This window comes from Trachypithecus francoisi, unplaced genomic scaffold, assembly GCF_009764315.1.
Source record: "Trachypithecus francoisi isolate TF-2019V2 unplaced genomic scaffold, Tfra_2.0 Lachesis_group4, whole genome shotgun sequence".
Classification (NCBI taxonomy): Eukaryota; Metazoa; Chordata; class Mammalia; order Primates; family Cercopithecidae; genus Trachypithecus; species Trachypithecus francoisi.
In genome coordinates, this window is record NW_022681469.1 from 145,418,284 (window position 1) to 145,432,724 (window position 14,441).

The following is a 14,441-nucleotide window of genomic DNA, read 5'->3' on the forward strand; positions in this document are numbered from 1 at the left end:
CAAGGACACTAATCCCATCATGAGGTTCCACCCTCATGACCTCATCACTCCCCAAACATGATAATGTTTGGAGTTAGGATTCTGACATCTGAGTTTTGGAGGATGCCAACATTTAGAGCACAGCAGAGATGATCCATACATATGTTTGGTAAATAAATCATGTACACATAAAGTAAGTTTATATAAATATTTACTGGTTTAATGAGCACAGTGTTAGACACTGGAGGTGTGTCAGGGAACACAGAATTCCCAGCTTCCTGAGCTGTCTGGCAGGGGCTGAAAGAAACCTGAAACCGGGGAAGGGGGCAGAGAGTTACCAGAGGGTGGAGGTGGCCAGCGAGACTTCATGGATGCAGTGACTGCCAAGCGAGGTCTGGTGCAGTGAGGAGGTGAATGGGACGCTAGGGAGAGGCAGGTGATAGGCTCTGCCGGGTGTGGGGAGAAGCAGGAGAGACGCAGCTGGCACAGTCAACTGTGACGTGAGGCCAGCAGAGGATTTAAGGCATGACATGACCCCGTTTCTGTTTAGATACCTGTCGCTCTAGCAATGGTGTAAAGAAGATTCTGCAGGGGAGAGGGGCATGAGCAGAAGCAGGGTCTAGTTAGGAAGCCAGTGCACCAGGAAACATCTCAGTGGGGCATGGGAGTGCTTGAGCCCAGGAGTGCAGGTGGGAGCAGAGGGAAGTGGCTGGAAGGATACACCTCAAAGGAAAACAGGCAGGATTCCCTGACAGGTCGATGTGGTTGATGTGTGCAAGAAGAGAGGCCATCAAGGTGGGTCTAAAGATTCTGTCCTCATCATCTCATACTCTGGGTGGGCCGAGATGGTCCTCCCCTCCTGAGCTCATGGTAAACTGAAGGACTCTCTCCTGTCTGCTGAGCCTCAGCCGACCTCAGAGTTCTTCCTTCCAAACAAAGCACTCCAGGAGGCCAAGTGGCTGAGGAGTGGCCATGAGATACACCTGGCAAAGATCAGAGCCCTCTAATTAGTGTGAAAAGCAATTTTTCAATGTCTCCGGGCATCATCCACTTTATCAGTAACCAATTAACCACCACCACAAGGCATGTGATAAGAAACAGGAGGCAGACTTCACTCCAGGAGAAGGACAGCAGGAAGAAGTCTGCAAAGATGAGTATTGCAATGATCTCAACATCCCAGCTCGGAGAGATGGGACATATGCATGCTCATTTTAATAAGCAAAAAAAATCAGGCCTAAATGGAGACAGGACACTTCAGTCTGGCATCCGCTGGCCAAGTGGTCTGTAGCCCAGCTCTCAGGTCCTTCCCAGTACAGGGGCTGCCAGGGCCTGCCTGCCCCTGGGTATCCTCTCTGCAGAACAGGATCAAGAACACACCAGAGCGACTGAGGATGATCAAATGGACACTTCAGTTCTTGATGAAACGTGTCTTTGGGAGTCTGGTCAGCATAGTTTTATCACTTCCTGTAATATGCTAGTTACCAGATCCAGGAAATAGAACTTCAAGTAATAATGCTTTCCATTAAATGTCTAACATACACAGATCATCCTCAGTCTTCACACAGTGTGAAATACTATCTTTTTATGTATACACTGTGCTGAGATATTAGAGTAATAAATACCAATTCATGCTTTCAAGTGCAAGACCTTGTGCACAGCAGTTATTCAACAAATATTCACTAATACATAAGCAAATTTTTCATAGAAAAGTCTGTTTTGGGTTATACTAATAACTGATCATAACATAGCCTCCACCATCACTTATTTTAATGGCCAGCATCACTAGCAATTTCAGTCCCAATGCAATAATCTTGAGATCATGCAGAAACAGACTTGTCAAGTTGGAATTTTATAGTGTTGAACATAATAAATGCAATAATTCAAATACTAGCAAAAAAAGAAAGCTGGAATAATTACTTTAAAATATTTTTGAATTACTTGTCAATTACAATAAAAATGGATTTATAGTTTTATCTGCATAAAAGTAAGCATATAACTGTATACTGACTGAAAAAAATGAGTAACTACGCATTATATACTTGTGGATAATGAAAACTAAAATTAAATAACACAGATAAGTAAACTTCCACAAGTTACTTATTTTTAATCACTTAAATGCAATACCAAAAAAGTTTTAAAAACTTGCTCTGTAAAATGCCAAGTATTATACAAAGAAAGATGCCAACAGGAATAATTTAGAGTATTGTGTCAATCTTTAATAGATAAACTGAGTCTCCTATGAAAGGGTGTCTTGACAGTAATTGATTCTTTTTCTTTTTCTTTTTTTTTTTTTGAGATGGAGTTTCACTCTTTTACCCAGGCTGGAGTGCAGTGGCACAATCTCAGCCTTCCGGTTTCAAGCGATTTTCCTGCCTCAGCCTCCCAAGTAGCTGGGATTACAGGCATCTGCCACCACGCCCAGCTAATTTTTGTATTTTTAGTAGGGATGGGGTTCTCTTGACCTTGTGATCCGCCCACCTTGGCCTCCCAAAGTGCTGGGATTATAGGTGTGAGCCACCATGCCCGGTGATTTTTCTTCTTCTTAAACAGAAGCTATCAGGACTGAAAGGGATGAACAACTCTCTTCTCCAGAATCCTGAGAAGGTATGGAATAGTGAGTAGGGTGTTTGTGGTTTGTGGCTGAGAAGGGAAAATACCACCAAGCGAGGAGAGGATGCTGGTATTGTTTAACAGAATGAGTCTGCTGCAGGGCCTTGGTGATTTTTTAATTGTACATTTGGTATTTGCAGCAATAGCAAATTTGATTTTTAAATATAATCTGCTACTTGGTTAATACAGAACTCTGGCTGCGGCCATGAACCCTTCACTCCCTCTGCCCAGCCCTCCCTGCTTTAGGCATCCTGGCTACTTCTGTCCCCCACTGCACTGTGGCCAGCTCTCATCTCCCACCTTTATGCAGAGCACACACCTAAGGACACAAGGCATAGAGAAGGGTGATCTCATCCAAGCTCCCATTTCTAGTGCTGGTCAAGCTGGGATCAGAACCCAGGCAAGTGCCATGAGATCTATGTCTGACCACTACAGCGATCACTGGCCAGTGCTGTTCTTAATGTTCCCATTTTACAGAGGAAACTGAGGACTGGAGATGAGCAGAGGGATGCCCACCCAGGCATCTGTGTTGACAGCCCCTACTCACAATCTTAATCCTGGCCTAAGAGCAGAACAAGTGAGGAAACCATGAGCAAAAAAGAGGAAAACAAACTCTCCTTCAGGATGGGTTGCTAAAGACTTGGTATGTTAGTCTGTGTTGCTCTAAAGAAACACCTGAGACTGGGTCATTTACAAAGAAAAAGGGTTTAATTGGCTCATGGTCCCACAGACTACAGGAAGCATGGCACCAGCATCTTCTCGGCTTCTGGTGAGGCCTCAGGAAGCTTTTACTCATGGTGAAAGGCAAAGGCGGATCAGGCAGATCACATAGTGACAGAGGGAGCAGGGTCTGTGGGGCTGCCACACACTTTTAAACAACCAGATCTCAGGTAAACTACCAGAGCGAGAACTCACTCATCCCCATGGGAATGGCACCAAGCCATTCATGAGGGATCCATCTCCATGACCCAAACACCTTCCACCAGGCCCCACCTCCAACTGGGATCACATTTCAACATGAGATTTGGAGGGGACAAACATCCAAACCATATCACACAGTATAGGAAAGTGGTTCTAACCCAAATGCAAGAGTAGCGAGCAAGAATTCCAGCAGCTGCCTAGGGTCCGGGACAAAGGGAGAGTTCACCCTCTGTACATGGCATGATGGTGAGAGGACAGTGTGGGCCCCAGATGAAGCAGGAAGAAAATCCTGTGCAGAACAGTCAATTCCTCTGTCCTCCTGGATGAGGGTTCCCTGGGTCCCAGTGAGAAGGAGTGAGGACTACTGATGTGTTTTAACACATAACTTTAGGCCTGAGCTAACTTCATGGAAAACTGCATATAATTATTATTCTACAGTATAGATGGACTCATTTTCAGGTAACTTTCCTACTGAAGAATCTCTTAGCAGATCTGTTGCCTTTGAGTAGTTAAAATTCAGAGCCAGCAGCTGAACGAGGTAGTTTGCTATGGAGGGGTGGTTCTTAAAGTGGGGTTTGCCAGAGTGGCAGCACTTAAGATGCAAACGTTCAGGCCCCATCCAGACCTACTGAATTAGCACTCAGGTGGGGCCCAGAAAAATGTGTTTTAACAAGCCCTTTGGGTGAACTGATGCCCGCTCAAATCTGAGAAATCCTGAGAGCATAAGGTGCCTTAATGTGTACAATCAATCATTCTGGTCTGAAGTTTCCACATAATAAAAGTTGCATTCACAGTACTGTGGGAAGAGGCATGAGGTCTGAGGAGAGCATTTGGTCACCTCCAGGCTCTAAAACTTCTGGGAAAACCTCTTCAAAATTAGAAATAATAAACACACATGATCAAATTATGAATACATAAGCAGGTGACAAATACTAACATAATGATTATAATTTTTAGAAACTTTTCAAATGAACTGGAGGATGGCTAAAATTATCCCACCATTAGAACTTGAAGAAGCAAATACTGAATTTTTTAAACTAGTTGATACAAAATAATATTTTAAAATATACAAATTTAGGCATTCTCGTTTTCTTACAAACTAGTCATGTCCCTGAAAATGAACCTTTCCTCCTTGTTCAGGACACTGGTGTTAGTAACAGTTGCATATAAATAAGGCTTCCCAAACAAACATCTTATCTTTATATGGAAGGAAGTTCATGAAGAAGGAATTGACGTTCTTCCCTAACAACAACGACAATACATTTTTGGGTTCCTTTCCCAGAAATTAGTAAATAACAAAATACCTTTCAGTTTAAAAAAGCATGTTCAGAGCAAATGCTTAAATCTAATCCATATGCCACTCATGTGCTTAAAAAGGAAGATGGTTTCCATGAGCCAATTTCTCCACGCATTCTGTGCCAAATAAAACAGATTTCAGCAAAAAGCTTTTACTGCCTCAGAGGAAACTCTGTTCATTCTACAGGGTATAAAGTACTATTTATTTTTCATTCAGAATTCCCAATTCTCTACTTACTGCACATTTTCCCACTCAAGCAGACTTTATCCACTGTGGGTAAGCACATTAAATGCAGAAAAATACAACATCTTTTCTGGGTGGAAGAAATTTTTAAAATGCTGGTACAGTTCAGCATCTACGTTTTATCACATTAAGAAAATATAGTTCTTATTAAAAGAAAAAAGCTGACATAATATTGATCCTGGAAGTCATACTTTTTATTACTGCTAAAGAAATACCTATCCTAAGCCAAAGCAAAAAGACATTCCCAGGGGCATGTAGCTGGGAAAGGCCAATGCTATCAATATGGTCTGCATGTTATAAAAAAGTTCAGAATCTACATCCAAGCAAATTAATGAGACACACTATAGATAATCAGAAGAAACAGCTTTGTGTTTTCCATTTGCATCATCTTATCATGGATGCGTACAACAAAAAGGTACCATTTGTGCCTAAATTTCTTTTAGGAAAACACAGCTAATATATCATGAAGAACTCAAAATAAGTCAGTCACATTAGAATATATATATATTCTATATTTTATATAGAATATATTTATTTTATATATATATTTTTTGAGACGGAGTTTTGCTCTTGTTGCACAGGCTAAAGTGCCGTGGCATGATCTCGGCTCGCTGCAACCTCTGCCTCCTGGGTTCAAGCGATTCTCCTGCCTCAGCCTTCTGAGTAGTTGGAACTACAGGCGTGCACCACCATGCCCGGCTAATTTTGTATTTTCAGTAGAGACGGGGTTTCACCATGTTGGCCATGGTTGGTCTTGAACTCCTGACCTCAGGTGATCCTCCTGCCTCAGGCTCCCAAAGTGCTGGGATTACAGGCGTGAGCTACTGCGCCCAGCCTAAAATATATTTAAGAGACACAAAAATAAAAATATTTTCTTTGAAAATGTGTTGCACTACAGGCTTTTCAGATAGGTTTTTAGGGATATGAAGGATTAAGGATAGGAGCAAGATGGTCTCTGAGACCCAGGGATAAATAACACCCATGAAGGAACAGAGATGGATGACCAGAGGACCGACTTGCAAAAATAGACGGACCGATGGACATACCTGGACAGACCGACAAGCAGGCTGATAAGGAAATTACATGACATGTCAGGACCCTGCTATTTCGTTTCTGCTGCTATGACTTTTAATCAAGATCCAGGGGCCAAGCCTCACATTCAGGAGGCACAGACAGTTTTTAGGGTATTTTGAGAGCAAATGAGCAAAAAGGGGCCTTGAACCTAAAGACTAGCAGGGGTGTGACACTCTCTATGCAACTGGGCTAGGCCACATGACACAAGCGGCAAGAATTAGGAAATAAAGTCCTGCCACAGAATGAATGGACTCTGAATGTGCTTTCTGTAAATGTTGGCATTTGTGGCATACTGCCTCCACAGGAAGCTGGGATGCAGTCAGTCAGAAACATCTCAGCCCAGGGAAAAAGACTGCATCCTTATCTTTACACCTGCATGGTGGATCTGACATCTTAGGGTGTGTGGGGAGCAGGACTGGGCTGCTAGGTGCATCCTGACTGCCTTGGGGAACTCAGCTTCTCCGAGTTAAAAACACGAGCCCTTCCTGGCATCTTGCCTTTACTTCTAAATAAAGCTTAAATATTTGCCCTCAACACTCCAGTCGCTAAAGCCACAAACATGAAGGATTACTGTGTTCCCAGGGAGCTTTGGAAGAATCAACTGTGCCATTGAAAAGATGCTTTGGTTGCTAGAAAGGCCCACTGCCCTACCTTTTCCGATGCCTTGTCTTGCACAGGTGGACCTGAACCTGGAGGAGGAGGGGCTCGGCGCTTCTTCATCTCTGACTTCACGGACACCCCTGAGATGCTGCCCAGCGAGAGGGATGGACCCAGCGTAAGGGAACGTGAGTGCATGGATGGGGAGTTGGGTGTCGTTAAACAGCCCTGTTGGGGAAGAGACAAACAGAAAACCAAATCAGTGTGAGATGACTTCTCCCTGTATGAATGCTCACATGTGAAGACAAAGTTCCAATCCGTCCACCTGAGCTTGCACGGCAGCTGTCTCTGCGGGCAGCTTGAAAGGCTTTAGCAAGCCCCGCCTGTAGCTTTCCAGGGAAAGCTGGAGAAGGTGCTGCAGAACAGACTCATGCTATGAGGCTCACTTTCTTAATTATGAAGGCGATGGCAGACTCTTTAGGCCACTAAGAGAACACTTAGCAGCTAGAATCATTTACACTTCTTGACCAACCTGCAGGTGTGAACTGGCCTCCTTAAAACTTTAACCTGTTGTCAGAATGAGCTCTTAGACACTGAAAAGAGGAAGGAACTGATCAAGAAATACATGTCCATGGGGAAGACACCAACAATCTTGGTCATCTTGGGAAGTACTCCACTTGTTGCCAGGAGGGGGCTTATGTTTCTTCTAATTTTCAGAAGTCAGGAAAACTGACAATGTGGTATAAGCAATATGCTATGAAGACTGTCTAGAACCATCAGTACAGTACTTAGGGATGGATACCTAATAAGCTGAAAGAAATACAAACCAATACACTAATTAACTGCTCTCAAGGGGCAATTTCTATACCAGGGGGAGCAGGCTACAGGACACACAAACTTTTTGAATCTTTTTTCTCCCTAAGGTCTGTTAATAGAATCATGTAAGTGCTAGTGCAGAAAGAGCATCTGGGGAACCAGCAGAGCCAGCACTCTAACTTCAAATTGAAAACAAGATGGTACCATGCTGTGTCCTGGTGCTTCTTCTCTCCTAGCCACGACAGCTCTTTCACAGCACCTGTTACCATGGACACAGTCAACACTGAGAGTCAATGCAGTAAAGCGTTAAGCCCACAGACCTTGGAGACACTGCCTGGGTTTGATTCCTTCTTTTGACCTTAGATGAGGTTTTTTTGGTGTGTGTGTAAGATACATGAGTAAGATACAAATCTTGGGCAAATTTTTAATTTCTCCCTATCCCAGTTTATCTCCTGTAAAAGTGGGGTAAATAATAGTTCCCGCATTACAAAGCTATCATGTGAATCAAATGAGTGACTGGATGTAAAAGAGTTTGAAAGAGTTCTTGGCACATTGGCTGGGTGTGGTGATGCACACCTATAGTACCAGCTACTTGGGAGGTTAAGGTGGGAGGATCTCTTGAGCCCGAGTTTGAGGCTGTAGTGAGCCATGCTGGTGTCACTGGAAGACAGAGTGAGATCCCACTTTAAAAAAAAAAAAAAAAAAAAGAGTTCTTGGTACAAAGTAAGTGCCCAATAAGTGTTAGCTATTATGATTATTATACTTGCTTGTTTGTATCTTTCTCTCCCATTAAGATGTGAACTCAATGAACACACTAATTATCACTCATTTTTACTGAAAACTGTATGTAATCCCAGCTCCAAACAGTTCCTAGTAGGTGGAGGGCCCTTCAGTCAACCTTCCTGAGAATGAATGAAAAGACAGATGACCCTCTGGGTCACTATGATTTCATGTTTTACATAATAAGCTTGTGGGTAAGATTTCATTTGAACAACTGGTTCTCCATATTTAAAATGAAGATATAAAGGAAATCCATCATATTAAACAATGGCCCAGTATTATTTGTACTCAGATGCAAATGCTGTTGCTCTGCCAGTTATACGATCATTTGTTTTCCTGAAAAAAATTTGAATCACAGATTTTCTTGTGCTTAAATATTAAAGCCAAAGGACAAAACACTCCATGAAAGCTGCTTTTCATGCCATTAGTGCTTCCCTGCAGACACTGAACATCACTGATGCCCCATGCTTTGGCCATCAGGTACAGAGTTTCCATAGGAAACAGGTGAGGGTGGTATAACAGAAAAGAAACTAACACCCAGAAAACTCATCAATGCCTATTTAGGCTCCCACAGAAAAATGTAAGTTGCTCCCTTGAGTCCTTGAGTTCTGCAGCCATCATAGTCATTACTAAGCAAATAAGCCACGCAAAATAAACTCTGCCTTCCATCCCCCTCCATGGCAACAGTGAGGACTCAGGGAGACGCAACTCAGATTTACTTAACCCTGCAGGATCTAGAAGACTAAATGAAGCACAGGAAGCAAACCAGAGAAGGGATTTTGCTCTTCACAGTTCTGGAGCTGGAAAGGTGTTTTGCTGGATGGCTGGTTTGTGCAAATGCCCCCAGATTCAGGGGGATTGCAAACCCCATCTTTCCTCATCAGTAGTCACTTAGCATATGGCCAAAGCATGGACAATGGGACCTTCCACATTGTTGTGTTTCCTCATCCACAACGTCTCTGCTGACAGTGACTGCACATGCACACACTCAGGCACATGTGCACACACTCTCACATGCACGCTCACAGACGTGCACTCACACGTGAACGCACGTTTTGGAGGATGCTTAAAGCTGTGGTAGTCGATGAAGAACTACACACCTCCACCCATGCCACCTGATATCTCTAAAGCACACATGCCCCATCTGGCATCCCAGAAACACAATGTCCATGGTAGTGCATTCCACAACTACATATCTAATTGCTTGTCTTTACTCCACCCTGTCTAGACATGGAACTCCCAGTTCCTCTTGTCCTTGGTCCTCACCACAACTATGCCTGCCTGACTGATCACTCAACACTGCTGTGAATCCACCTCTGTCCTGTAAATGCCCTGAGCACTTAAGGAAGGTCTGTGCAGAATACTCCCTTAAAAGAACTTTACAGCCCCCTCCCATTTCACATTGATTTCAGGTTTTAATTCGTAACTTTTTTTTTGCTCTCATAAGCATCCTGGACATTTTGGATTATCTACTTTTTAAGGTAACGAATGGGAATAGACCCCATATAGTAGGTACATCCCCATCTTTAAAATGGGGAAAATTCCATTTCCTTCAAAGTTATTACAAGCATTAAACGAGGTAATTTAGATAAAGCACATTAGAAGTGTCCTATGTATGTCGTTTCCTTCTTCTCTGGTATCTATTTTGAATGACAATGACCTCATGAGGGCCACAGTGAGATGACCTTGAATGGTGGAAAGTCAGAAGGCGAAAGTGCACCCCATCCCAAGTCCTCCTAGAAGTTCTGATGTTGATTATCTTCACACAATGGGCTCCTCATGATGCCATCATCTGAGACTCTGGAACTTAACTGAATTTCAATACAACAGGTGATTTTTCTCCCCTAATTTGTTCTCACAATTAACAAATGTCTCTTCCCACCTCCCGCAACACTCCTAAGGAGGTCGATTGCAGGGTCCAATTGTCCTGAGCCACCAGACCCACTCCTCAGTTCTGCTACTCAACAGTGTCTTCCCTTTAACCCAAGGGAAGACAAAAACTTTGTGCTGTCCAGAGAATACCTGTGTTTCATTTCTATCTTCCTTCTTTCCCTACTTTTGGAATTTGTGCACAGAATTTAGAAAACAATCCACAGAATAATATGGGAGGAAAACATTGTGAAGTATTGAATCCTTTCAAGTCCTGACTCATATCAACAGGAAGTGAAAGGGAAAACCAAGAGCTTAATGTATGCAGTCTGGAGTCAAAACGCTTGGCCCCCACTATTATCCCAGTTTCCTTGGTTGTCTCCTGCTACAAAGTGGCAAAGTTCATGAGGGACAGGCCACTGCTTGCCTGCAAGAGAGGTTTGGTTTCCTGTCCAAGCTTGTCAATATATACATGTTTTTAATATCAACTTTTTTTGTAGGGAAGTGAGTCATAGCTCTCACCAAAGGTTGGCACCAAAATCCACAGATTTTGGCAGTCATGATCTTATCAAATTTTCTCAGGAGTTGCAAGTGCAACCAGATAAATCATTAAGAAAAAGCAATGAATAACAGAGAAAAGAAAACTAAGCAAATAGAACCTTCTGTCTCAGGCTTCATGGGACTTTGGTTGGTGGGATTTAAACTTCTTCCAGGCCAGCTGCTGTCATTTGATGGATAGTCAAATTCCACTGCACCCACCAAAGACAATGCAAAACTCTCTGTGTCCATGTCATCACACCACTGATAGCCAATTAACTCATCACATTCAGTATAAAATATCAGTGATTTGACCCTCATACGCACATCTGGGAAGAGAGGACAGGAAGAAGAGGAAACGAACCATTTCCAGATCTGAGTGTCGGCTCAAAATAAAACCAGTATCATCTGCAGCAAGTATATTTGACATGGGTCCTAATTTTAAATTTACACACACACACACACACACATTTATGTATGCATGGGTGTGTTTGCGCGTATATATATATGTACATATTTGATTGCTTCTGTTTAAAATGTACTCGTCTCAGCAAAGCTTATTTTCCTTTTATTTGACTTTTATTGTGACCACAAAATACTATTCCACTGACAGGGACAAGAAGCTATGCAGAGCTAGCACTGGGCAGCAGGGGCATGGCCCCAACAGCACAAGGGCCCCATAGAACCTGATAGGGCCCTGAGAATGCAGGTTGTCCCTGGAACACTTTTAGGGCTCACAAGTACCACAGAAAACACGTTGTCTCCCTCGCTCATTGACTTATAATTGATCAGTGATCAGTACCAGACAGGAAGCTGAGCATGTTCAAGGTAAACATTCCTATTTCGAGTCAGTACAAACTGCCATGGTTCATTTCCCTTTGCCAAAATTCTCGAAGAGATCCTCACAGAGCTGCCTCACAAGCACACCCACATCACACAGCCTAAGATGGATCCATCTGTTCATACAACAAAAAGGGGCTTGATGGACTTCAGTCCCTTACTGTACTGCACAATACACTTCCAGGGACAAACAGGAGACGCTGTACCTGAAATCTTTCTGTTTAAATTGATTTTTTTTTTAAAGAGATGAATAGTCATTTTGTTTCCATTTCTCAAAGGTGTCTATCCTACAAATACAATTATATCTTGACTCATTTAATCAAGTCTACCAAAAGTCTGATTAGATCTTTTGACATGGCTATTGAGGAATTCAGATGTTGATTTCTGTGTCAAGGTTAAGGGATATCTTTTGGCTACAGTAAGTATACTCTGAGCTGGCAATCAGCAATCCTCTCAGCAGAGGCTCTTCTAAATGGGATCAGATCCTCTTAGAATGGCATGATGCTTGCTGTTTTGATGGTGAGAGTAACTGAGGCCCAGGAGACTGATGGAGCTACTCAGGATGGCTCAGTTCCTTAGTAACAGAATCAACTAGAAAGATGAAACTAGAAATACGTTCCTGTTGTTGCCAGCAGCCTCCTCTCCTTAGACGATGCTGCCCCCTTTTGAAAGGCTTTACAACTTTTTTTTTTTTTTTTTAATGCTTTGTTACAGAATCAAGTGGGAGGGAAGATTCAACTCAGAACCTGTTATCCACATTGGCTTTTCTTCGGATACAGGTGTCGACAGGACTCAAGGCAGAACAATGCGACATAAACCAGATGAGGCGAATGGACACTCCCTGGGGTCTGTTTGGCAGAGCAGCTCAGGTCTGTCAAAGTTCCTGGTAAGGTGAGAATGGGGAGAACGCTGCTTCTCATCTGTGGTGGCTGGCACAGTCCTGGGTAAGGACAAGGCCAACTTTCCTTCCAAAGAGGGTGTTCGCTGTCTCTGCATTTCCTTATCCTCAGGGCACAGCCTTCCTGACAGACACTCCTTAAGCTGAATCCCTGAGCTAAATCCCGAGCTGTCTTCTGGCATCCTGGAAATCCTGCACTGATTCTGAGGAAGTGGCAAACCAAGAACCATGAAGCTTGCCAGCTTCATGTGAACTAATCACCAGGAATGGGCAGGAAAATGGAACTCAGGAATCTCCTTTCTACAGGGTGAGGCGAGTAGGAAACGATTGCTCTTTCTTGGCCAAGTTCCCCCATGGAATGCCTGGGGGATGGCATTTTGAGACGGGCGGATCACGAGGTCAGGAGATCGAGACCATCCTGGCGAACATGGTGAAACCCCGTCTCTACTAAAAAAATACAAAAAACTAGCCGGGCGAGGTGGCGGGCGCCTGTAATCCCAGCTACTCGGGAGGCTGAGGCAGGAGAATGGCGTAAACCCGGGAGGCGGAGCTTGCAGTGAGCTGAGATCCGGCCACTGCACTCCAGCCTGGGCGACAGAGCGAGACTCTGTCTCAAAAAAAAAAAAAAAAAAAAAAAAAGTATTCAGAAGAAGAAAAGTGGCAGAAGCTACTTGGTCTGGATGCACATTTCAGCCAACAAAATACCATGTCACGTAAGCTCTCTGATAATTTCTTGGCTGGCAAGACATTTTCTTAAAATGAGCAAACAAAGAGTATCCAACTGGTATTTGATTTTTTTTTTTGAGACAGAGTCTTACTCTGTCACCCAGGCTGGAGTGCAATGGTGTGGTCTCGGCTCACTGCAACCTCTGCCTTCCTGGTTCAAGGGATTCTCCTGCCTTAGCCTCCTAAGTAACTGGGATTACAGGAGCATGCCACCACATCCAGCTAATTTTTGTATTTTTACTAGAGACAGGGTTTTGTCATCTTGGCCAGGCTGGTCTTGAACTCCTGACCTCAAGTGATCCACCCGCCTCGGCCTCCCAAAGTGCTGGGATTAAAGGCATGAGCTACCGCGCCAGACCTGATATTTTATTTTCTCTTAACAAAACTGGAAGATACGATTGAAGGTGAGCTATCAGACAGTATTTCAGTCTTATGAAGCAGGACCATCTGTGAGGCATCTGAATGTTTAGAATGCTTAATAATAACAATTTCAGAAAGGCAGAGGTTTCTGAAAAGCTTGTAAATTAAAAGGAAATGAGCCCTGGGGTGCTTCAAAGATGGATGACACGTGATGTGTGTCCTCAGGCAGGCAGGATCTTGTGACAGTGGCCACAGCAGACCATAGAAGCTCATCTCCAGCCAAGCCAGGGGGAGGGAGCAGATGCAGGGCATGGTACAAACTTCATCAGGGCAGGTGGAGGAGGAAAAGTAAGAGGAAGGGCATCCAAGGGGAAGGATAAGGCAAGAGAAGGTTATGAAAGGTTAAGTCATGATGTGCAGTGTAGTGACTGACCAGAATTACAAGGCAAGGAGTGGGGGCTTGGCAGCAGCAGAGAAGAGCGTCAGGGAAAGGATGTTCACAGGGCATGCCTCAATCTGCATGCGTGTGTGTGTGAGTATGTGTGGTGACTGCTTGTGGTCAGATTTCAGCTGAGGCAAACTCAATTAGGTACAGTTTCAGGGAAAAATGAGCTTCCAATTTATATAAATAATACAATCCTAATGAAAAGGGGAAGGTTTTTCCCTCCCAAATGTGCATGTAAAATTTCCCATAATTTATGTGGTGACACATTTTGAATAACTGACTTATAAGTTCAGTTTTCTACACTTCATCAAGAGTGATACTTTATGTGTAGCCCTCCTCCAGATTAATGGATTTCTCCAAATGAAACCAAGTATTTCATTTTAAGTGGGCGTTTTGTTAAAGAGCATTTTAATAATACTATGGACTAGACCAGGAAAGGAACGAGAAGC

At 43.4% G+C, this 14,441-nt stretch overlaps 1 protein-coding gene across 9 annotated transcripts in view; it reads right to left on the reverse strand.

Annotated features, from left to right (window-relative positions):
- COBL (cordon-bleu WH2 repeat protein) overlaps window positions 1-14,441 on the reverse strand; it is a 323,275-nt gene that overhangs the window by 116,889 nt on the left and 191,945 nt on the right. For all 9 annotated transcript variants that reach the window (XM_033194347.1, XM_033194345.1, XM_033194341.1 and 6 more), the window contains one exon: window positions 6,776-6,949. In XM_033194347.1, coding sequence (XP_033050238.1) covers window positions 6,776-6,949 — 174 coding nt within the window. The remainder of the gene's footprint in view (window positions 1-6,775; window positions 6,950-14,441) is intronic.